Below are 25724 nucleotides of genomic sequence, written 5' to 3' on the forward strand. Positions count from 1 at the left end.
ACCAACCTGACTAAAGGCCTTCAGTTTTTCGTCCGGTCTCAGCAGGTCAGACAAGAACAGGTCCCGCAGTGCATCTAGAAGTTTCACAGAAGTCGAAATGAATAAGAGGCAGATGGGAGGACACCTCAGGAAGGGGGGGGGGGATGGGAATATGTGTCACGTGACAAATCTTTCCCCGCTAAATTTAGTGGAGAAATTGAATCTGTGCGTAGGTCACGTGACATTAGTCCACGTGACATTGATTTCGCCCGCTAAATTTAGCGAGAAAATTTAATGGCTGCACAGGTCATGTGACATCAATTTCCCAGCAGAAAAATTGAATGGATGCTTAGGTCAGAAGACATGATTTTTCCCACTGTGAATAGGTCACGTGACAAGAATTTTCCTGTTAAATTTAGTGGAAAATGCACGGACGGACGGACGGAAAAACTTTTGGGATTTGGAGGTTCCATTAAAAAGCACTCCATGCTTTAAAATTCCAGTCACTGTCCCTAAGCCTATGTCACAACTTGGTTACAAAGTTTGGCTCCAAAAAGCAGTTAAATCTTTGCAACAGAAATGTTTCAGTTTCAGAAAGAATAAGATGCAAAAGAGAAGAATCTATTTATGCAGCACATAAACAAACACCAACCACAAATTCTGCTCTTTAGCACTACATTTCCTTTCGGTATAACTTAAAGGACACATGCAAAGGAATAAACATTTTTTTTAAACAGCTTACATGGGAAAAGGATGTTATAAAACAATATTAAAACGAAGAAAAAAAATTTTTAGAGCTATATTTATGGCGCTATATGAATTTGTAGTTGGCGCCCGCCGGCGCCGCGGAAAAGTGGCCCCTATTTATCACGTGGTGCTTGCACTCTTTCGAAAGCTTCGTATGGTGTCTAAAAGTAACTTATTCATCTTTGTTTGAAGTATAACAAAAAACTAAGATTAATAGATAACTTTTAGAGCCCAAAGGAAACTCCCGAAAAAGCGCAAGCAGATGTGATAGACCTGTGCGCCGGTCAGATGACGGCAGCAGCGCCCGGAGCAGACGAACTTGTGCGACGGCAGCGACGGCGGCGTGGAGAAACGCGTTGAAGCGGCGTTCGCACAACGTTCAGCGTGCGGCGACGACATGACTTTGCGGCGGCGGCGACACAGCGTGGCGGCGTGCAGGCCTACCACGTGACCAGCGGCGGCTCCCGTGGGCGCCAACTACAAATTCGTATAGCACCGTAAATATAGCTTTAAAAATTTTTTTTTCTTTGTTGTAAAATCGTTTTGTTACACTTTTTTTTCCATCTAAGCTGTTTAAAAAAAAATGTTTTTTTTCTTTGCATGTGTTCTTTAACGCAGGGTGTCGGAGAGAGACCCGCAACAAATGTAAGATCAGAGTGCATTCCTCCAATGAAGATGAACCAAATGCTTTGCTCTGTCACTCTGATTTGCTTGGGGGATGCAGCAAATCCGGAACAGGCGTCTGCTGCACCCGCTTCCGTGCCGCCCCCGGGATCGCGGACCACTATTGAGGGCATGGTAAACGCAACAGTCCGAGATGCACGCCACGCGCCGTAGATTAGCCCAGGGGTTCTAAAATTTTTTAATCTTGAGAAATGCCCATCTCTTTCGATTGCTAGCCGAGAAACCACTCCTGATGTTGAAGCCTACGGACTCCATAAACAATGATGCACATGCTACGGGTGTGTTTGGCACATAGTTATGCATCAATAGATGACCGAGATCTTTTAAATTAGTGCATAGTGACCGCACCGGCCGAGTCACCTATCTCGACCAAGGGAGGAGACCGAAGAAATGTGCGGGCCACAGACCCATGCTGTCTAGGCATGGGATAAAAGCACGCTCGCGAGATGGAACGCTTTACTGGGGGGAGAAAAAGTGCTTAAAATAGAAGGACACTTATCTCATGGTCAAGAATGATTGAGAAAATTTGGGAGTTCGGGGAACCCCGGGGGTTGCTCTGAAAAACTTCTAGATTCCCGGAAACCGAGTTTGGGAAGTTGTGGCTTAGGCTACCTGCGTCGTTCGGTGCGCTCCCTACCGGACGGGAGAAAAGGAAGAAGTTGGAGACTGACCGATGGCCATGACGCACTCCTTCTTGCCCTTGGGGGTGACCATGGCCAGCAGGGCATCCAGGCTGGCTGTGTTGTGGACGGGGCTTTCTTGAATGAGCAGCGTGTGCGCCGCCACCTTGTCCGCCAGGACCCCCTTGGAGATGACCGTCTGAACCCAGCGCATCTCCGACGAGCGTGAGCGAGACTCGGAATCTGCCGCCACGCAGAGAAACAACGTTAAAAGCCGGTCGTTTAACAGAAATTGTTGCCTTTGCGCCCTCATTTCTGTGCCCCTGAACAATCAATCAAACACAGACTGTACTAACCCAAAAATTTAATAAAGAAAAGAAACAAACACTATTTTTTTTCGGACTATACTCGTTTAAAAAGGAAAAAGTTGATGTGCTGTAGACTATTTATAGGAGTATACAATACAAGGACTGACTTCTTCTAGATTGTTCCTCGTAACAAGACGTGGCCAATTTTGTGAACAACAGAGAATGCTAGTGATGGCTAAGTATAATACAAGCGTTTCTGCGAGCTAATAAAGCAGGCATTTGTCAAGGTGTGCCACATATGAAAATGTCTTACATGTGGATTAGGCACCGGGGCAGACTCTGCACCAGGTGCAGGCAATCTAAGGTAATATTTTTCTTCAAACCAAAGTTTGTTTTTGCTGGCTACACAGCGTGTGCAGACTTCAGACCTTTACAAAAAGGGCTCTCTGCCCACCGCCATTTTGTGACCTTCACAACCTCTATCAGCCAGAAATATCTTCCACCCTACTGGGCTGTGGAAACCTAGTCAGTGCGACTCTCCGCCTCCACCGTGCGTCAGGAGTTCGCCGGCCTTTCTTGAAAGATTTTACTTTATTTGCCTATTCAAGCCACTCAGCCCTTTTGTGCTTTCTTCTGCTGTGCAGGGCTCATGGCGCTGTACTCGTAGCTAGCTCTGCCTTCGCGGCAGACAAAATGAAAAAATAAATGTTGAACAGGGGCTCGCGATGCAAGCCGTTCGCTTGTTTCTTTTTAGAGGATTATTTCCACCGATATAATCTCCTGAGAATTTTTGCAGCCTTCACAAAAGTTTGTTCATTGGGTGCAACGTAGGGTACAAAACAGACACATTCGTTTCCTTTGCCTCGGTGATGTGTAAAGAAACAAGCTCCCTCAAACTGTACCCTAAAACAAGCCCGGAATCCATCCGATCGTCGTAAAGTGACTGTCATTGACTCTGTACATTTGATATGCTGTGTTATTGAGATCTTTTTTTAAGTAAATCCTGTTCGGATGACACGGCACTGTGGGGCATGTACAATACAGTGTTCGATTGATGAGAAATCTCCGTGTTGTGAGCGCGGAATACCCGTGCCTTTCGGCCATCTCGTGTAGTGAAATATTTTCGAGAGTTAAGACCTTTGTAGATTGACACGGCTGTGTGAATGGCATTGTAAAAAAATCTGAATAAAATGAAACAAACACTCTAGTAGTTGCATTCGATCTGTCGTGCACAGAGTCACCAAAAGTAGCTTTTGTTTATACGTTTTTGTTCCCAATGATGGTGCAATGCTTTCTTAAAGGTGTCGTGAAATTCCATTTGCCATAAAACACAAAAAAGACAATAAAATGCAGCCATTTGGCCATTAACGGTGCCCAAAATTGTGCCTATGTAGGCTGCCACAACCTACTGATGAGAAAAGTCACAGCCCAGTGCAGTAGGGCAGCATTGATGTGCACTCTCAAAACCGGGGAAGCGCGCTGCAAGTCACCTCGTTCAAGACTGCCGCTGGAAAAGTCTATGGTTCGAAAGATATAGGGGCCCAATGGTTTGTGCAGCTCACATTGACCTTGCATCAGCTGCCATTGTGGTATTCTTGCTGCTGCAGCGAACATTTCACACCACCGAATTTATTCTCCTTTGCAAGGAGCAGAAATTACTGCCACCATACTGTAATGGCACCACCACTGCGTGATGCACGTTGAAGACCTCACGATAGCCGTTGTACTATTCACAAGATCCCTCATCTACAGCCGAGACACCAGACACCCAATTTAGCTCTTGTTCTTTATAGATACCCATTATCCCTTTCAGGCGATTTTGTTTCGGACTCAGCCTCATGTAACGCTTTTATGTTAGTCAGTGTCCTTGGGGAAAATAAATACTGAGGTTAAAGTTTGCATACCGCTGAGTGAGAGCGTTGGTCGGCTTAGTCACAGCCACATGTCTGTCAAGCTCTCAGTTGGTACACCTTGTATAACGTTCGACGAGGAACTATAAACTGAATTCGCGTAACCTAAAACGAGCTCGCAAATTCTAAAACTGATGAGGTCGTGAAAACATTGGCCAGAAATGGAAGGCTGGAAGACATAACACCTGACAGACTTACTCTTTTTGAACAGCGATCTGTCATGCTCCAGCAGACGCTCTGCAAGCTGCTGTTTAGAGGCGACAAGCTCCGGATCATTCTTGAAAGTTTGGGATATGTCGTCATCCGGCAGCTGTAATCACAAATTCACTCGGAATAATGTATCTGCACCGACTCTAAAGACTGCATTTCAAAACTCAAAAGCCAAGACACACTTGCCTGTTCATGCCACTTTTTGCCCGGCTTCACCAGCATTTGACTAAACTTGATTGGCCCATCCATATTGTCGTTGGTCCGGCTCTTTTTTACGTGACCATCTTCCGATTTCTTAGAAATTTTTCGATTCGAAATCGTCCCTTTTGAACTTATTTCACGTGGGGAACTCTGTAAACGTACCGTACTCTCCATGCTGCTGGACGCAGCCATTATTGTTTCCAGACGAGGATGACGAGAAGTTGAACCAAGCTAAAAACTACCAAAGTCAAGCGATAAACGAGTAAAGACTATGTTAATTTGTTTAAATACCTAAAACACGTAAAAAAACAGTTTTAAAATATTGTTTTGTATGGCGACAAACTAAATCAAAAGTTGGCAAATGACTACAACACGCAACGCACGTAACGAGGAGACATCTAAACATGGCGTCTGTTACGCAGAAATTGTTGCTTTTTCGGTTTGCGGTGCGAAGTTTTACCGTTTCACCTTCGCCGACGTGCATCTAAAAAAACCTACTGTCAGCAAAAGCTAGGAATGGAGGAAGGATTACTATATTACATGTTACTCGTACCTCTCACCGTCCCGATTGCGTTGTTTTTCATTTTCTGGGGTTGGATGGGCTTCCAAGCTGTGCTGAACAACTGAACAGTCTCGACTGGACTCGGCGTCGCTTTGGTAGTGGTTTTGAGGTAAGTGTCTCCGATTTTATACGATACAAAATGAACTTTGACTTTATGACGTTTCATTGACAGCTCGGGCTACCTCTCTTCTGTAATAAGCTGCCTCAAACTGTCGCTGCAAAGCGGCGTGCACGCTGTAGGGAAATGTACAGTCGGGAGCAAAAGTTTGCGGGGCACGGGAGCGCGTGCCGAAATGCATCGCCGCGCCGTGCAACGGCGCGCCACCGCATTAAAAAGCCGCGCTTTGCGCATGCGCGCCCTTCGTGCTGGCATTCATGTGTCTTTCGCTCGTTTCTGTCCGACTCACTCCTGATAACCGGAGTCGGCGCCAGGGGCGCAAGTTGCCGTATCGCTGGCTGTCATGCCCCGCGTCCTCTTCAGCTGCCTCAGCAGCCGCGCTGGGTGACAAGGCGCCTGGCTACACCCCCCCCCCCCCCCCCAACACACACACACACACACACACACACACACGCACACGCACGCACGCACGCACGCACGCACGCACTGGCGCTGACTCCTGTTATCAGGAGCGCGTCGAAAAGAAACGAGCGAGAGAGACATGATTGCGAGCACGAAGGTCGCGCATGCGCAAACCGTGTCTCCTTAATGCAGCGGCGCGACGATGCATTTCGGCACGCGCTCCCGTGCCCCGCAAACTTTTGCTCCCGACTGTACAGCCTGCAATTTACGCAGAGGGGTGCCCAAACAGGATACTAGAGAAATCGTGAGGCGACACTTCTCTGCCATATGAAAAGGAAGTTGAAGTCCGGCAGTCCGTTTTCTTTCTGAACACCACCACGCAAACGTTCCGGCTTCCCTCCTCGCCTCCTCCGCTTTTCGGCGACCTCGTACTCGTCGGACATGGCGTCACACGCCCCCCCCTGCCAATGGTGTATCTGTTGCCTGTCCATCCGTTCTGCCACTCCCGTGTATCCTCCCCTTTTCGGGACTTTAACAGCAGCGGAGGCCTTGAGCAACTGACAGCTAGCAGAGCATGCGGGTGGCTGTCCACACCCACGTGATGAGCATGCTCTAGGCCTCTGTGAAGGACACAAGTAAACATGGCGGAGGGAAGCATTCCCCCCAGCAAAAAAGATGGATGGAAGCAGATCGATCACTTTACATGGCGGAGAAGTGTCGCTTCACGATTTCCGGAATATCCTGTTTAGACACCCCTTAAACTTCAGTCCCACTGGGAATCAAGTTTCCTTGTCGGCGTGTTCTGCGTCGTGTCCGCCAGGTGGGACGGCGGACTTCGACAAACAGGCTGTCGGTCAGTGTCGTCTGTTGCTCATTGTGTGTCGCTGTCGTTTGTTGCTCTTTGTCATTAGTAGGACGCAGCTATGAAGGTCGAGCGGCAGAGCGAGCCACGGGAGGAAGGGTAAAAGGGCGGTAAGAGAGGCAACAGAAGGTGCAAGCGGGCAAGGAGAATAAGTTGTCTCCGAGAGATGTTCTTCGGTGGGATGCTTGCTTGCTTCACGTTTAACGACTGACAAGAACTCTTCCGTCGTCGATCATTTGTCGGTGGTGTTAGTCGTTACAGTGGGACAGCATCATTGACACGGTACTTTATGGTGTTGCTGGACAAAAATCTGCGTTTGCCACTCTAGTGGGATGAGGCTATTAGCGAGTGTCCACGAAACGTGTTTTGACAAAACAAAAGGGACCCCTCCAACCTTTTGCCGTTCTTTGCATGGATATCTAACTTACGGTTCTCAACTGGTGATCTCTAGGTCATGACGTCACAGGTAGGATGTTTCTGGCAGTTTGCTGTTGGTGCTCCACCATTTTTGTGCAACCTTTGACTATACATAAGAGAAACCTCAAATTCGGGTGGCCCACTATCATGCTGGAGCGCTGTTCCGAAATATTTTAGAGGTTGCTTTGCCCCCCTCCAAGAAAATAAGTGTGAAGTGAAAAGCAGTTTGAAAAAGAAACAGGTAAAGACTGTGACAGTTTGCATGAACAAGCAATAGGTTCAATTGCAATCTTTCAAAAAAAGTTGTGGTCTAAATGCATGAGTGTTTGTAAAGAAAAATAAAGTTGAAAAGGGACGAGGTATTGCTCAATGGTTGCTCATAGCCTAGCCTAATTTAAATACAATGCCTAAATGCTTCACAATAGCCACTGTGGGTAGTGTTCTAATGTACCACCAAGCACCTTCTGCATGGGTTGTAATACCCTGCAAGAAAAAAACTTTTTTTTTTCATTTACTTGTTACATTTTTGACAAGTCCCATTGTTGCCCTATTGGCCTGACACATCTTGTAATTTTATCTTGCTTTGCCGAACAGAAAGCCATCCTCCAAATTGTAACACCAAAACTTTAAACGCGTTTGTGAATTGATGCTCCAAGAGGCATGTTTTTTTAACAAAATATTGTATTGAAGCCTTTGGCAGTTTGCACTCGGAGATTTCCTGGCTGCTTTCCAGTGCCCGAGAATAACATACGAGGAATTATGACACAAATTAACACTTTAACACATGGAAAAATAAGCACCAATCTTCCGTATGTACAGTATGTACAGGTTTCAGTGGACAATGCTGGCAAAGCTTGGCCATTTTGCTAACTTCACCTTCCAGTATAGTAGTGGCAAACAGACGAGATGTGAATGTGCATTGTTTCAGCACGGGCTCCACTTCATGATTCTGTACAGCAGTTGATCGAAATAAATTACCGAGCGCCCCCAAGGTCCAACAAGCAAGACGTAATGACGTAGAAACTACATCTTTCATGCCCCACTCACAAAGAGGCAAGCCACACAATGCCCCCCAAGTCGCGAGTAAACGGCACGAAATGTTTCACAGTAATCCACTGCACATCTAGTCCTCCCCTAATTCGATTTAGAGGGGGCACCGTCCCAACTTTACCACTTCTCCCGTCTGCTGCATGATGCCAGAAAAAGCATGGGACATGTAAATAAGCCGACAACATAGCGAGGTTAGTGACTACCATTCGTAATACAAAGAAATACTTGTTTCTTGATGTACAAGGTGTATCGCTAATTCGGGGAGAACATTGCAGAGAAAAATTCCAACTGCCCGTTTCATTCCGTAGCCTCGCGGGATGCAACAAAAAATTAAGTTTTTAACAATAAATAACGCTTTAAGGGCAACAAAGGAACAACCAATTTGCTGCCCTTTTGCTGTCCTTGCTCCAGGACTTTTCGCTGCCGCCCAGTCAAACGGTGGTTCCTTGAAAATACGGCTATGTTCACATTTCTTCCAAAGGACCGCATAAACTTGAGGAGGCACACGCGGTGTCCCGTAATGTTCACACATCCAGGATCTCGGCACTTTCGGTTTTGACAGGCGCCGAAACTTGGTCCCCGGCGTTGTCTGCCGCCTGCCGAGATTCTTCGACGGCAGCCGGACTTTCTTCCTCGCCCACTTCGCTGTTTCCGACGGCCGCTTGTCCCAGCTCGACCGCCAGTCCACCTTCGCTGATGTACGTAATCTGCGTGCGACGTGACATTCAACCATAGTGAGCGGCAGTTGACAATTACCGCACGTTGTGTCGAGAGGGATGACAAACACGCGAGTGGTGGTCAACGGTTACCGTGTGCTTTGTCAAGAGATGACACACCATGAATGGTAGTCAACAATTATCTCAACAATTGCGCGTTTTGTCAAAACAAGGGACAAAACATGTTCGTTGTTGCACCAATGAAATAGGTGGTGCAATGTGAAACTCTGCATAAAAGTTATAGCATCTCCATTGGTCGCATGTCAGTGTAATGGCAACATAGTCATCAGTCTTGCCCTCGATTGTATGCATAATATGCGTGCTCCAACTTACCGCTAAGTAAAATGTGTCTGTTATAACTTACAGATGGCTCAAGACCAAGGACACCACCCCAATGAGCGGATCTCAACAATACTTGCCACAAACGTAGCAGCAAGTGTAGGTCAATAAATCGTTCCTACTGTTATGTTAGTTTCCGTTCCTACTTTTCTTTTTCGTGAAAGCTTTGCCAGACTGTGCAATTTCACTTAAGCATCACATCATGGCTAATCCATAATACAGATTTTGCACATTCAAGTTTTTTCTTAGGCAATAGAGCCTGCCAATGTTTGAAAAATTTTTCTTGTTCTTATTGTCAAAGGATGTCAACCATTTCAAAAGCGAGGATGTCAACCTGTCTCAAAAGAGCACCGAATTGGCTGTATCAATTTGTCACTCTGTGTCCACACTACTCATTTTAAAAATTACCGTAGAATACCGTGCATCTGAACATTCCACACTAAGTGCCCATTCTGAAATGTGCAAGATCTGAGAAAATATGCACAGTACATAGCTATGTAAAATTGATGACCCAGCAAGCACCCAATCCCGATTTTTCCACAATTATCTCTTAATTTTGAGTGGGCGCTTGCCCGGCATTTTACGGTCAAATAATGTTACTTGGAACGTTTAGAAATTATCTCCAAACCCCTGGTGAAAACAAGCACAGTGTGGTGGAATAGGCTGGTGCAAGGCACTTACCTAGCTGATAAGACTACCTTCAACACTAACCTATGCATAAAAAGCGCCAACATCGCACCACTTGGGAGTTGATTACCTCCTGTCCCTCGCCATCTGCCGTCGTGAGGATGGCATACTGTCCGTCCGCCCCGTCCACCTTGCGCACAAAGATCTGCTGCCCGTTGGCAAGGCTGCTCAGCGTCGCCAGAGATTCATCTGTCAGCTCCAGAGTTGCCAGCTCCTCTGGAAGGCAAACGGTCAACCCTTTGAGTCCCATGCCTGAGCATACTCGGACGCAATCCCGTGTGTTTTCAGGTTCTGTCTGCTCCCTGCCCCTCCCAACTGGGCTGTAATTATTTTTCCACACATAATCTGTTTTATCAGTCAATTTCCAAGGAGTTCTGCAACGTTTGCTGTTACGGCTGGCTGTAGCGGCCGGCTGTGACGACACCGAGAAGCTATCGGGAATCGGAGCAGTCAGACAATGCCCTTTTCTTTATCTCTGAAAAGCACATTGCAGTCTTTGGGCTTACGAGTCTGTCAGCATAATCACGCTTGTATATATTTTTTTTTTGTTTTTGTGTGTATAGCGGTATGTATGAGCAAGCAAAAAAAACCATGTTATACGTTGTGCTGTCACTTTTTGATGGCATTTATTTTCTTTTTGTTCTGTGTAGGCGACTTCTGTTTTGGTACGCCCCTTCGTTGCTACAGAACTGCGAATCTAGGTCATTTTATCTCGCACTTTATGGCGAACGTTGAGATCTAAAATTTACCAATGAACTCTGTGTTCGACGACAGTGAAAACGAGGAAGTTACGGTTTCGACCTGAAACCACCCGGGAACAAGTCTGAGGATGCGGCACTCCAAGGGCTAACTGGATACATTTAAATTTGTTTTTCTCGCGGGGAAACAGTTTTCTGCGGCGTCTTCACCTGTGTGATTGGCTTGCAACTGCTGGTGCTCTTCGGTGACCATGTCCTCCTGCGCTTCGCCAGTGCAGTCCTCAGCCGAGTCGGTCATTTGCGTCACAGCCGGGTCGTACTCCGTGAGCTCTTGCTCGATCATGTACACCTCGCACTGGACGCTCATCTTGTGCTCCTGCACCCAGAGACAAGCAGAATGCCCCCTTATGCACAAATAACCCAGCTCGTTTACGGAAGACAAATTCACCGCAAATGTCGGCGAGCGAAAGAAAAAATCCTTTGTGTGGTTTACTCGTCTCATTGCTGTGGGCCGAACGACGTTTCGGTCTTCGTAAAAGAAAGTGCTATTTTTTCTGGAGTAGGTCGGGCGTATACACCACAGGGCACATTGTTTTCTGTCTAGAAATACTCGTGATCTTCAGATGATTTCACATGCACTTTAAAGTTTATACAGTATCTGCACAACGTCGAGCCACATTTCCAAACTCCAAACTCACCAAACTTTTTTTTTTTTAAGTGTTGGGATAGGACATATTATATCACTAAACAAAATCGCCTCCCTCCCTTCCCTTCCCTTCTTCCCCTTCCCCCCTCCCACACCACCACCAAGAAGAAAAGCATTTTTTAGCACTATATTAAAGCCACGACACTCATTTCAAGCTAGGAGCGGTTCCAGAGCCTTTTTATATTTCGACATATTGACCCCAAAATAGAAGCATTTATTCATTCGGTTATTTTCTGGACTTCTGTACAGCTGATGCCTTGGTAATGATGCAGAAACACAGATCACAAATTAATAAGAAAGAACTTAAAATGCTAAAATATTTGAGTTAAGAAAACGTTGATATCAGCTGCACCGAGGTTGTTATAAAAATGTTGTATGCGGGTCATGGGTCTAATTGAGATAACTCGATTAACGAAGAAAGTATGAAAAAATCTCATAACTTGCCTGGGAATGTGAACATGAATAGATGACACGAGATCGGGGCAACGTAGGCATTTGTACAAAATTATTCAAACTCGCTCACGTCTTTTTCAACTCAAAAAAGGGCAACTGCATCATTCAAACGACAAAACCATGTTTCGGGATCGCTGAAATTGATCTCTCAATGTTGAGATGGTGCCAAATAGATTACTTTTGTAGGGGGATTGGTGGCAGAGTCGAATAGCGCACCTTAGCTCGGACCACGTGACGCAAAAGCTCGCAATGCAGAACTCGGGGATCCCGGATCCAATCCCTACCCCTGTCCGTTCTGATTTGGATGAGCATCGTTCCGGCGTATGGTGCTACTGTATGGATGGTGCAACGTTAAACGTTAAAGAAGCCAGGCTAGCGATTGTACCGCACTGGCTAAATTTCTAGTCTACAGCTGAAACAGCAGGTGCCCATTAATACCGACAAACCTTCCGCTGTAAAAACATGCATGCAGCGCAATTATTATTACGTTGTATCCCAAGAGATGCCCCCAACCCCGAGAGATAACCGACCCCCTATTCTTGGCATGCTTTCCCATTGTTTTAAAAAAAACACCTAACGATAGCCCACTTTTAGTAACTGCAAAGCCCTGGCCAATGGTGACCTCGGCAGAAATGGTGTTACTTAACCACGGAGGGAGACAAGCGAACATTGCCGACTGGGAATGACGGTCGAATTTGGTTCAATGACCCTCCCCGTGATTCCAAGTTTCACAGGTCACAGAATCTAAAACTAGCATCTTTTGAACTTTTTCTCATCGCACACCGAATGTTAGCCCACTTTTTATTTTCACCCGATTTGCTTTCGATTTTAGGTGGACCATCTCTCAAAATGTTACGGCATTACTTTTACGAACGAAGTTTATTTTGTGACGTACGTGTTCTATCTCGGCAGAAAAAAACGACAAAGAAGACTCGACGAAACTCGAGCAGACCCCCACAGACGGCACATTCCCGACAGAAGATAACACCATCATCGTGATCACCTTCAAGAACGCCTGCGTCTTGAAGGCCTGCCCGCAGCGGTCGCACAAGATGGTCCTTGGATCCGAGTGCTTGCGCTCAATGTGCTTGCGGATGTCCGTGAAGGTGTAGCCGTAGAACTCGCACACCCCGCACTTGTAGTCCTTCTGGCCCTTGTGCCTGCAAGGCGACCAGAGGGTGGCATGCCGTAAGCGTCCTGCCCCGTCTTGTTCCTTTCCACATTTAAAGGGCCGTTGGACCACTTTCTGCAATAACCCATTTACGATCCCAACACAATGTATGGGCTCTACCACTGATCTCTATGTCTATTTGCTGGATCGTGTTTGACCAGCTCCGCCTATGGACGGGAATGCGGCCACGGTCGGCCATCTTTTTGGTAGAGTTATATTATCTCTAGCCATCATAGTAATATGGCGGACAGCGCAATGGCGGCAGGCTGTCATTAAAATAGCCGTGGGTCTAGTACACTGTACCGTGGGTGATATTTCGTGCTTGATTGAAGTTGTTCGACGAAGCAGATTCTTGAAACCCGGCGTGAACGGTAGCCCCGTCTTTGAGGACCCGGATAGAGCTCTAGGAAAGCGCAGCACCAACGGAAAGCAGCGCAGCTCGCATCGAAAGCAGACGCCATACCGACGTCTCCCTTCGATGCTTCTTTCGATGCGTGCTGTGCTGCTTTTCCCGGGTGCTGCGATTTCGTGAAACTTTCACCGGGTCTCCGGAGATCGGGCTACCGTTCACGCCAGGTTTCGAGAATATGTTTTGTCAAACAATTTCAATCAAGCACGAAATATAACCCACACTATTTTGATGGCAGCCTGCCACCACAACTGCTACAACGCTGTCTGCCATGGGTGGATGATAGTGGCTGCACCAGCTGTACATTGGCTAGAGCTAACATAACTCTACCAAAAGGATGGCCGCCACTGGCCGCATCCGCGGAGCGGGCGAGTGTGATCCAACAAATGTCATAGAGATCAGTGCGCTCTACCATAAAATATTGGAGGAGTGCCCACCCCACTTTTACTGAAAACAGGGTTACTCTAAACATGAGTGCTTGTCCGGTCAAATCGGGCGCTTAATGTATGATTTGTAGAATTCCCAAGTTTGGAAAATGCTAATAGAGGGTGCTTGAACGAAATGGGCGCTTCAACAGTATTCTGTGGTAAACATCCTGAAAACCAAACAGTTCATTCATGCGTGGCTGACTTCCCTATTAAAATCAATATCAAAGATTGATTACTTCGAAACTATCGCTCACACCAGATGGTGCCGTTGGACAAGGAGAAGCACCTCTCCTCATTCCATGGCACCCTCTGGTGTCGGCGATAATTACGAGGTAATCAATCTTCAGTAATGGAAGCAGTATTTGACCTACAGTAGCAGGTTCTGTAGCAGGCAAAATAGTGGTTTGGAGCGGCTGCCGACAACTTTTGGAGCTCGAAAATGAAAAAGTGGTTGCATCGCTAAATTAGTCCATCTATGATAATGACTAAGGGTTTCTCTTTGATACTGGGCCATGTTACTTATTACCTTTTATAATAAAAATAGATAGAGTGCAAAATGAACACAGAACCTTATCTTTACAAATGAGCTTCTGGTCAGAGTACTAGGTTGCGTTTTTATTTATTTATTTATTTATTTATGAATACTGTTCACCCCAAGTATGGGGCTTTAACAGGTGTGGGGTATAAAAGAGCACTGAAACATACAACATCAGGACTACAATACAGTACACATTCAGCGACATTCACTTAAAATAAAGGGGCTGAAGTAGCACAAACATTCAATATATTACATAGCACTCAACAAAATGAATTCTCAGCACTCGAAATCTTTAACGAAATTTCTAAAAAATATTTAACTACTATTTATCATTCCAAACCAGTCATATTCAAAAGGGCACTCTCAAAATCATCTAAACGGTCCAATGACAATATATTTTGTGGGAGATCATTCCAGGTTTTTACAGTTCTAGGGAAAAAAGAAAACCTATAAGCGTCAATATTACATTTGGGCACTTCAAACTGATTAGTGCTAACGTATCTGAGTTCTCTCGATGCGCGATGTGTTAATCTAGAATCCGGGTTAATGTTATACAGGTGATGAGAAAACATAAAGAAAAACTTTAGTCGAGCAATTTTTCGACGGACAGAAAGTAAGGGGAGATTGAGGCTGTTCAGCATATCTGTGACAGAATCAAGTCGCTTGTATTTGGATAGAATAAATAGCGCCGCCTTTCTCTGAACTTTTTCGAGTTCACCAATTTGATTTTTTCTATAGAAGTCCCATACCGATGCAGCGGACTCCAAGGTAGGCCTAATATACGTTGTGTAGGCCATTAACTTCACTTTAGGCGGAGCACTGGCCAGATTCCGTCTTAAAGGGGCGGTGCAACGATTTTATGATTAAAAGAATTTGCATCTCGTCACTTTTACGTTGTTTATCGTGTTCCAGAGGATAGAGAAAACATTTCCTTCATTAAAAATGTCGCGATTCCGCTGCACAATCGCAAAGCAAAAGTCGAGCTTTTTCCCCCACCTGCAGCCCCAAGTGGCAGCCGAAGGAACTACGGCTAGAAGATTACGTGACCTCGCTCGGCTCTAAACCGCAGCATAGCGCCCGCTAATGTACGCAGAGAGAGGGAGGGGGAGCGTCCTCCGAGATAGCACACGGGAAGCTACACGGCACTCCGAATGACGTCACTGGGAGTGCGACCAGGTGTGACCCTGAAGACTGGGAGTGAGTTGAGGGGTGCCCGAAATACCAATCTTTATCTTTTTTTTACGCAAAAACTAGAACACGCAGGCGAAATCGGTTTTCTGTTCTTTACTTCAGAAGTGTCAGGGGGCAACTTCCAGAAATCTTTGACCGAAGTCCGAAGATCGTTGCACCGCCCCTTTAAAAACCAAAGCTCTTTCATTGATTTGTGACATATTTCATTTATGTGTTTACTCCAACTTAAGTCTTTAGAAAGTGTCACACACAAGTATTTAAAACTATCAACTTCAACCAAAGGACTCCCATCAAGCTCGTAAGTATAAAAAAGGACATTCTTAGTTTTGTTAGTTATTCGTGCAAAAACAGTTTTTTGTGTATTAATTTTCATCTTCCATTTCGAGCACCAGTCCTGAATAGACCCAACAGATGCACTTAATCTGCGCTGGTCATCTTCCTCCTCGATTTTTGAATATACCAGACAATCATCCGCAAATAGACGCACGGTAACCCCTTGATTTATCTCCGCCGCGATACCATTAATGTAAATTAAAAATAATACTGGCCCGAGTACTGACCCCTGGGGGACGCACGAGGGCACTTCAGATACAATTGAACGGTCACCGTAAACCTCTACATACTGCACCCGATTAAATAAATACGCCCTGATCCAGAATATCACGTTCTGATTTACACCATGCAAAGAAAGTTTATGAAGTAGTTCAGTGTGTGGTACTCTATCAAACGCCTTAGAAAGGTCAAGGCATATCGCATCAATCTTTCCTCTCTCATTAGAAGAAGCTGAAAAATCGTCAAATGTTTCTATGAGTTGCGTGACCGTCGATAGTTTCTGGCGAAACCCATGTTGGTTAGAATGAAAAATGTTGGAGGATTCAAAATACTTGTATAATGCTTTAGAAATAATGTGCTCAAATAATTTGCATACTATGCACGTTAAAGATACGGGGCGGTAGTTTTCAATATTATGCTTACTTCCTTTTTTAAGGATTGGTACGACCCTCGCACTGCGCCAATCGGGGGGTACTTGGTGTTGTTTTAGTGATGTTTGAAAAATAATGGTAAGGTATTTTGAAACCCATTCTGCATATCTTTTTAAAAACTCGTTGGGTATTTCGTCTGGCCCGGTTGACTTCTTTACGTCTAAGTTTAATAGTAATGAAAAGACTCCCTCTTCAGTGATTATTATATCCCCCATAGTACTACTTGTTGCATTTAAGCTCAAGTCCCTTGTAGCACCATCTGTATTAACAAACACACTATGGAAAAAGTTATTAAACCTATCGGCGATATCTTTTGAATCGGTCACAACTTCATTGTTTTCAATGATATATTCTAATCATTCTTTCCGAGGTTTTAAGTGATGCCAGAATCTGTCGGGTGCATTTCTCATAAAATTTGGTAGGGCTTCAGAAAAATAACGTCCCTTCGCTGAACTCAACTTTTGCTTTAAAAAACATGAAACCTCTAGGAACTCTTCTTCGTTTCCCTTTCTTTTACGACGTTTGCGTTTTATTTTACGCTTGAGTTGTACGATATCTCGGGTTACCCAAGGATTCAATTTTTTTATAGATTTCTTCCGTTTGGGTATAAAATGTTCTAAGCAATAGGTAACAATTCGTTTAAATTTAGCCCATAAAAAATCCACGTCACCCGTACGATCGAAAGTTGAAAACCGAGAAAATGACAAATCAAGGTAATCTAGCACACTTTCGTCGTTCGCTTTAGAAAAATTAGGTACTTGGATGGAACACTTCGTTTGATTGCAGATATTAGCAGTTTTGAAACATGAAAATACCAATTTATGATCAGAGATACCCTTCTAAACAGACACTTCATACTCGAGTAAATGACTACTTACAAATATTAAATCTAACAACGAGCAGCTGTTTCCAACTTCACGAGTGAAAACCGTTACAACTTGCGTAAGAAAATTGTCAAACGCAATATTGAGAAGAAGATTGCTATCAATTACATCCATATGTCCTGCATCAAGCTCATCCCAATTAATTCCAGGCAAGTTAAAATCCCCAGCAATAATTAGTCTGGTTCCGAGTCTAATGTTAGTACTAAGGTAATCGTGTAGTGCTTCCAAGACTGAATTAGGAGCATCTGGAGGCCTATAAAATGCACAGACTACGTAGTCTGTATTATAAAAGTTTTAAATTTGTACCCAAAAAATTGTTGAAAAACGAATCGTAACGCAATACTTCAGTTGTGATAAAGCCTGTCTCCCCTGCCATTTTTAGACCTGGTAGTTTATTTAACTGGTAAATATAATTTCTATAAAATGACTGCAAAAACCAGCATTTCAGCTGAAGTATCTCTATCAGTAAAATGCGCCCCGCTCTCCCCCCTCAAAGTTTTAAATATTAATACTGAAACTGATGGTCAGGGCAATTTTGTAGAAACCACAGTGATGATAATCTATGAATGCGACAGCGTTTATCGTTTCTCACCGCCAAGTTCAGCAAGAAAATTGAATTGGGTGGATAGGTTGCGACTTCAATTTGTAGGCTAAATATAGAGGGGAAACTCCTCGCTAAATTTAGCGTAATCCTCTAGGACGACGGTAAAGACTTTTCGTCCTTAAGACCTTTAACATCAGGGGTTGAGTGAGCAAACATTCCAAGCCCACTAAGCTTACTGAAAGCTCCTCCACATCAGCCACTGCTCCTAGCATGCCAGTGCGAAGTACTGAAGGCTAATGTGCGCCGGTCGCTGTGATGCGACGAGGCTCGACGCAAATGGCTGGTATGATTGGCGTGGCACGGAGCTGCGATGTTGATACGATTGAGCGATCTTATCAGGAGTGGAAGACCCTGACTCCGTCTTATCACATAGCCGTCATCCTCCCATTTTGCGAAGCGACTCGTTGTGACATGCCAAAATTCATTACCTAGAAGTTCAATCGACAACATGGCTAGCGCGGTCAACAAACAAGTTCTAGGCAGGGTGATTCAAAATGCCATAAAATGAATGTTAGCAGCAACTTTTTAAAGCAGATTGTGTTTTATAAGGCGTTTCCTATGAGAAAATCGTCATGAATAAGCGTAGCAATGACCATCGTAGCAAATATTATGAACAAGCGACACGCTGGGAGCGTTACATGCATTCATATTTTACATAAAGATAATATACAAAGTTCAAGCCCTAAGAGGGTTCGAACCAGGGTGGCAGTCGGATATCCTAGCCACAGCAGGTCTGGAGAGATAAATGATTTTTATTTGAATGCAAATGCGCCGGTGAGGGCGGCAGCTTTTGTGTAGAAATAATAACTAAAATAAAATAAAACGAGTCACAAAAATAAATCAATAAAAATAAAATAATAAAATAAAAATAATTGAAAATAAAAATAGATAATTAAAGATTGAAAAATCTTCCACAAGCGACACACGGAGTGTGGTTTGTGGAATTCTGTGCTCCCTCGTTTTTGTCAGCACGATCAAGCCTGTAAAAGTTCTTTTTTTTTTATTTTCGTTATTTCTGGAGAGTATACACATTTGCAAGTATGGCCACAGGGCGCCGCCGTCTTGCTCAGTTGGGATGCACTTGGACGCGCGTCATAGTCCGATTACGACGCGCCGAAGTAAACCCCAACTGAGCAAGACGGCGGCGCCCTGAGGACATACCTGCAAACGTGCATAGAGATCAACCTATGTTCGAGTAAACAATACACTGTTTTATTATTACCTTACTTCATAAAGGCAGTCTCTGGCAGTTTATACTGACAAAAACAGTCATACAACTGTAATGATGTGCATCCATGGTACTAAACAAACTAGGAGAGACGATATGATTCAACTTATAGACAAGCGTGCACCTCAGATATGCCGTGCTGTAGGCAAACGTGTGGCTGTTAGTAAACAAACAGTTGGTCTACACCACTTCGTGACTCTGCCGTGTTAAGAGCACGCGAAGTTGGCACAATGCCTGCGCGAAGCTAGGCCAAGGCTCAGCCGCTCACCGCTTGAGGTGGAGTTCCTTGTTCTTGATGTGGCGGAAGCAACGTCCGCAAATGTCGCACGTGTGCTTGGGCTCCTCGTGGATGAGCATGTGCTTGGTGATGTCAGATCGCTCGCAGCCTCTGAAAGCGGGGGCAAAGTTTTTTTAACTCTGTTGCCGTCATTGAATTATAAGAGAGGTCAAGCTGTTTTGAAAGGTGTCATTGTTCGCTACGTAAACTAAATTGTTTCAAAGATGACCACAATGTGTTAGATAGATTTGAAGTCAGGTGTGGCAAGAAACTACTTGTGGCAAGCTAATGATAAACGAGTGCCAAAGAAGAAAAATAAAGCTAGAATGACGTTTTTTGAATTAAAAGAAAACTTTAGGGCGCCTACTTGAACGAAAGGCTTCAAGTGGTGCAAGTTTCTTGGTGGTCATAAAATAAGGAGTCTGACACAGTACAAGACAATATGCTTGTTTTCTTTTACGGCTAAAATACATCCAAAACACCGGAGTGGTAGAATCTGCCAACCTAAGGCACCTTAAATGGTAAAAGTGGGTGTCACTCAAGACTGAGCAAACTGCAAAAAAGTGCTGAAGGTCGCGTTTGCACACGCTCTACATCGCATTGTGTGGATAGGGGATAGCAGTGGATACTAAAGAGCAGCCTCCATGTTGAAAACAAATAAAATGTGGCAGCTGTATCTCAATCTATATCAATCGAACCGCCATATGCAGAATTGCAACGTATGAACAGTGGTGGGTCTTCAAGCGATGTCACGTCGAATAGTGCAGTGTCCCGTGAAGCTGTCGCGTCATATCATGTGGCAGTGTTGCACAACACTGACCTCATGTGACCTGACATCACACAATATGGTCACGTGTCTCAATGTTGCGTTATACCACGGCTTGACACCTCGAAGCCACGCAACACCATGACTTTGCACCGTGACCCAATGTCACATAACCTGACGTGCCGTGCACAAACACGAAATCCGAGTTAGCAGTTCCGTTGGAGTAAAATCCTGCAGTGAGTGTTCTCCAAACAGTCGGCAGGGTGCAGACCAACCTGTAGTCGCAGAGCTGGCACTTGAAAGGCTTGGTGGGGTTGTGGGTGCGCACGTGCCGCTTGAGGTGGGCCTTGCGGTTGAATTTCTTGAGGCAGACGCTGCACTCAAAGAGCACCTCCACTGGCATGTGCACCATCTTGACGTGCATTTTGAGGATGTACTGGTCCTGGAAGTACAGAAGGACGTGCAATGCAAGGAAGAAGTAAATCTTATTTACAGTCCGATATTCCGGGAGTTTGGAAGAAAGGGGAACCATATTTTACGGCGATAGCTGTTGTAGGGACATCCCAGCTGCATTCGCAGCATCGGCATTGTGCCCAAAACAAAAAGCTTTGTTTACGCGCGCCTGCGCATGTACCGCCTAGTCACATTAGGCAAAGCCACGATGCAAGCAACACATTTAGGTGATGCCACTCACCACCCTCTCCGGGGAGGAGGTGCGGACAGATTGTGTTTGGAGCTAGCCTCGAACCAGGACTGGTTTGTTTCGCGCTGACGTAGACGGTGCTTAGACCAAGAGGCTCACAGTGATATCGAAGAAGAGGCGGAAGAGGCCCATGTTTGCGAACGGCCAAAGACGCGGTGATGCCGCGAAGGTGAGCAGAACTCTGAGGAAGAACCTCTTCATGTCGATATAATAAAGAAGTACTGATATAATAGGCAAGAAGCAGATGGATGGGCATCCTGATTCGGTCGTCATCTATCCACATTCAAGAGAAGCGTCAGGCACGCCAAACGTAATCTGGACGCTCCGTCTGTGAGTAGCATCGCCAAAACATGTTTCTTGCATCGTGGGCAAAGCATGCACACTTCACTCTTGCCCTGCGGCAGTGTCTTCTACTTCTTCTATAGTTTGCGATACATTCCTCACCGTTAAACTCAATTTGCGTGTACAATCAGATGTAAAGCAGACCACGTAACAGCATCTGTGTCGTTTAGTCTTAGGCGAGGATGATGACTTATGTACGCGGATTGTTTCCTTTCCAAAGTACTTCAGTGAATGCGAAGCAGTGTTGCGTGTGATTGAGTAAATAAGGAGTGAATACGCATAAAAGTGGGTGTTACTAAGTGCAATATTAGCTATCACTGTCACTTCTTTGCACATAGTGGCAAGAAGCTGCATATTTGTTTTCCCCACCACAGAAATGAAATATGCGTCACCAAATCTCTACCCAAAATAAAAATCTAGCAGTTAGGACGAGATGCCAAAGTTTCAGAACTTAGCATTATCTACAGTTGAAACTTAAATTTGCGAAACTTGATTTTGTGGAATTCCTGATTACATAAACAAATTTTAATTTCCCCAAAGATTCCCACAAACCTCAAAACTTGAAAAAAATGAAATACAGTAAATTTGAACATCGACCCAATCTAAAGACAAGTTTCCAGAAAAGAAATGAATACAATAAGGGGCAATTTCGTATGTTTCTGTTTAAAACGCCTCCAAGTGTGTTGCTAGCATGCCAGCATAAAGATAGCGCGATTTTAGTCTGAATAATAAATAAAATTATATACACCAACCAAATCCTTGTTTAAAGGTGGAACCCTACGTTTCAAGACCTGCTCGGTCTCTTCTTCAGGGGTTAACTGCAACTATGGCCGTCGAAAAGCAGTATTCAGTTTTCTTCTACGGCGGTGTCTTGTTTTGCATCAATGAGGTGGCAAAGTCCATTCACGTAGACGGTCGGCAGAGTGCCAAGGGATCTATTTACGTATCTTTTCTGGTGTCTTTTGGATGTGCCAGGATTCATTAAAAGTCTATGTCCGGTATTGGTCTTACGGCAAGGATGCTAGTGTTGGCAAAGTCAATCCTGTTGTCCTTGACGTCGCAGTGCTCAGCTACGGTGCTGCTGTCATGGTCAAACTTGAAAACTTCATTCTTATGCTGGCGGATTCTCTCCTGAAAGTTCTTTGTTTCACCAATGTATGCGACCGGACAGTTTGCGCAGGGAATTTTATAAATAACGCCTTGTGCTTTCTCCCTAAGCAGGCGATCCTTTGGACGCAGCACGAGTCTTCCTTTTGTACCTTTTATGTAGGGATTGTTGATGCATGTGGTAGGATGGCTGTGTACTTGCTTGGGGTTGCAGGTGTTGGTGACGTCGGGCTTGATGACGGGCAACGCGGTAGATGAAGCTGCTTGTGTAACCACTGTGCGAACTGCTCAATCGCATACATTAGTGAAACAAAGAACTTTCAAGAGAAAATCCACCAGCATAAAAACGACGTTCGCAAGTTTGACCATGAAAGCAACACGGTAGCTGAGCACTGCGACATCAAGGACCACATGACTGACTTTGCCAACACCAGCATCCTTGGCAATGAGACCAATCCCAGACATAGACTTTTCATTGAATCCTGGAATATTTAAACGACACCAGAAAACATAAATAGATCCCTCGGCACTCTGCCGACCGTCTACGTGAACAGACTTCGCCACCTCCCCGATGCAAATGAGACACCGCCACAGAAGAAGAAAACTGAATACTGTTCCTCGACAGCCATAGCCGCAGTCAACCCCTGAAGAAGAGACCGAGCAGGTCTTGAAACGTAGGGTTCCGCCTTTAAACTAGGATTTGGTTGGTGTATATATTTATATTTATTATTATTGTTGCTTCCCAACCAGAGAGACTTCTCTCGAATGTTTACTTTCAGGACCCTAGTTTTGTTTTCACGGAGAAACAAACTCGGTACCGGGGCCCTTAGTCAATTACAGTGTAGACCGCATATAACGTATGTCGCGGGAGTCGCGAAAATCCGCACTATAAGCGGTACCGCGCTATAACCAAAACATCACTTTTTCAAGCCAAAATACATGCCATCAGACAACTTACCTTTGTAAAAGAATTTATTTTCTGTTAGATGAAAAATAAAGCTTAGTTTGAGGAAAGTCTTTATTTCACCAGACTAGTACACTTCTCTCTCAAGTGTGTCACACATTTTGAAAGAAATGGGTGACTTTTGCCTGGCACAGCCTTTCAACGGCGTTGCGGGTTGCGGACGGACGTTGCGAGCGTTCAGGATTGCTAACCCTAATTACTTTTCTCCGGCGATGAAAACGCGTGAAAATTCTTATCCTTTATACGGTAGGCGCCAGTAATACCTTCAACTTGACCACAGGCATGAAATGCTCCAAATAAGAAATCCGGGCGATGTTCGAAAACACAAACGCTTAGAAAGCACCACTGTAGTTGAAGTAAACAAACACGACGACACGGGCGTTTCTGCCGTCTTGAGAGTGCCGTTAGAACATCGCCGCACGAGTAGGTGGATCTTCCCTTCTAGTACGTGCTGGGTTATCATAGCGACACACAACGAAAATTCACAGTCAAGGATAGCGCTTTTACGCAGAACGATTGGCTTCCACCACGCCGTCTACGTCGACGAACACGACCGACGCCATGTTCGCGGATAGAAGCAGCCGGCACGCGACCGGCATGCAACGCGCGCTAACACTTCTCCTCGACCTGCGATTGGTCTGCCGTTGCGGTTGTTTGTTTCCAACGCAGCGGAGGGACGCATGCACGTGAACGACACATGCGTGCGTCCCTTCGTCGCTATGGCGACTGAAGCCTCTCTCTTCGCTTCTCCCCGCTTCTTCGAGCAACCTCCTTGCCCCGCGAGTGCCGCTTGCGGCTCGCGCCGTTATCTAGTGTCGCACAGGGAAGCGTGCTCGCAGCGCCGGTCAGTCGGCGCGCTGTTCCAAAAACCGCACTATAACAGGTAGTTCCCTTCGCGCGCCTGCATTTTAAGCGGTATGTAATTGCATGGAGTTCTATGGGAGGAGAACCGGTGGTTTAAAAAAGCCGTGTTATACCCGGTCCTGCACTATAAGCGGTTACGTTGTAAGTGGTCTATACTGTATACCAGATGGCACTAGCCATTTCATGGCATTTCATTTGTGTCGCGCGCGACAGATGCCACTGATAAAGTTCCCTAGTCATTTGGTTTTGGTGCGGTTGTGTTCAGTCGTGTTCAGTAGCAGTTTGCCCTTCCGTTAGATTTAACATTGGGCACTGCCGGTGCGGCGGGAACAGCAAGGCATCGCTAGCATGTGCATTACCAAGACAAGAACGGCAGAGAAGTTTTCAGTCGTCGCACCTCCAGCGCTATCTTTCTACTCTTCACTTTCCTGTCTCGTCACATTTGAGCGTCCGTGCACAACTGACGCAAGGCGGAATACAACAAGTGCACACCAGATGCATCGGAAAGAGACGACGTCGCCATGAAATGAGGCCTCGAAGAAAGTAAAAAGTGTTCAACCTCGAAGAAAACGCAGAAATCATTCGTGCTTGGGTCGAAACGAACACTAGTTTTGCATCTCTGGTGGAGTATGTGGACCTCAATGAGAGTTCCATGTGGCCCCTTGCAGGGGCTTGTGGGGTCAGAGAAAAAAACCAGCAAAGCTGTACTATGGTCAGACGACCTCAAGAACGACGCCTAAGGACGATGTCTAGGACAACCTCGAGGACAACCTTGAAGATGACTTCGAGGACAACCTCTCGGACGACCTCAAGGACGACGTCTATAGGACGACCTCAAGGACTTCCAGGACGACGGCCAAGACGACCTCAAGGATGACTTCTAGGACAACCTCAAGGACAATGTTTAGGACGACCTCAAGGACGACTTCTAGGAAGACCTCAAGGACGACTTCTAGGACGACCTCGAGGACGACATCTAGTACGACGCCTAGAGAAATTAAGCCTTTCCACTCTGGTGAAAACCAGAGTGGAAGGGCTGGAAAGGTTGTCGCCATCTATGAGCAAGGCCGGCAAGCCGGTTGTCTGGTTGTCATTGTCGCTCATAAATGGTGGTAGCTGTCCAGAGTTTTGTGTCGACATTTCTTTGCGAGGGACACGATCCTGAGGAGACTAACCCTTAACATCTCCACTGTAAAACCTTAATTCATTTTTTCAAGGGTTCTAAGGTTTCCTTCACATACTAGCGGTGCGGGTCATCTTCAAAAAAAAAATTCAGATGCGAGTAAATCCTATTTTTGGCGCTTGAGTACTGCGAGAGTGTGGTATATTGCAGTAGATCTCTGGATGTCGTTACATTAAAACTAGTTTTATTGAACTGAGTACTGTACCTGCCAAGTTCTGGGAAACCAAATCCAGATTTTGAGAGCCGAAGAGTGGGAGGTACGCTATTTTTTTCTAAAGCAGCTACCCACTACCCCCCCCCCCCCCCAACCCACCCCTCCGTCATATATTGCCAATATTTCTAAAAAAAATTATAACAATGAATTTTCATTGCACTACTCATGCTAGCGAGATACAGCTGAGCCTCAATATCAT

The 25724-nt window shown here is 45.3% G+C and overlaps 2 protein-coding genes and 1 long non-coding RNA gene across 3 annotated transcripts in view; 1 reads left to right on the forward strand and 2 right to left on the reverse strand.

Annotated features, from left to right (window-relative positions):
- LOC8024703 (CCAAT/enhancer-binding protein zeta) overlaps positions 1-4556 on the reverse strand; it is a 49821-nt gene extending 45265 nt beyond the window's left edge. The window contains exons 1-3 of the mRNA XM_040210231.3: positions 4447-4556; positions 2082-2273; positions 7-74 (exon numbers count right to left, since the gene is read on the reverse strand). Of these exons, the coding sequence (XP_040066165.1) occupies positions 7-74; positions 2082-2244 (231 nt within the window). The 5' untranslated portion in view covers positions 2245-2273; positions 4447-4556. The remainder of the gene's footprint in view (positions 1-6; positions 75-2081; positions 2274-4446) is intronic.
- A 482-nt stretch (positions 4557-5038) lies between these two features.
- Positions 5039-9252, forward strand: LOC115314990. The gene is made up of 3 exons (XR_003917647.4): positions 5039-5330; positions 8633-8768; positions 9153-9252. It is a non-coding gene; the product is annotated as an uncharacterized LOC115314990 (long non-coding RNA).
- LOC8024701 (microtubule-associated protein 4) overlaps positions 7519-25724 on the reverse strand; it is a 72545-nt gene continuing 54339 nt past the window's right edge. Inside the window, exons 16-21 of the mRNA XM_040210232.3 lie at positions 20424-20590; positions 19374-19493; positions 12673-12829; positions 10721-10886; positions 9883-10028; positions 7519-8777 (exon numbers count right to left, since the gene is read on the reverse strand). Of these exons, the coding sequence (XP_040066166.2) occupies positions 8595-8777; positions 9883-10028; positions 10721-10886; positions 12673-12829; positions 19374-19493; positions 20424-20590 (939 nt within the window). The 3' untranslated portion in view covers positions 7519-8594. The remainder of the gene's footprint in view (positions 8778-9882; positions 10029-10720; positions 10887-12672; positions 12830-19373; positions 19494-20423; positions 20591-25724) is intronic.

Source organism: Ixodes scapularis, unplaced genomic scaffold (assembly GCF_016920785.2).
Source record: "Ixodes scapularis isolate PalLabHiFi unplaced genomic scaffold, ASM1692078v2 PGA_scaffold4__175_contigs__length_147842914, whole genome shotgun sequence".
NCBI lineage: Eukaryota > Metazoa > Arthropoda > Arachnida > Ixodida > Ixodidae > Ixodes > Ixodes scapularis.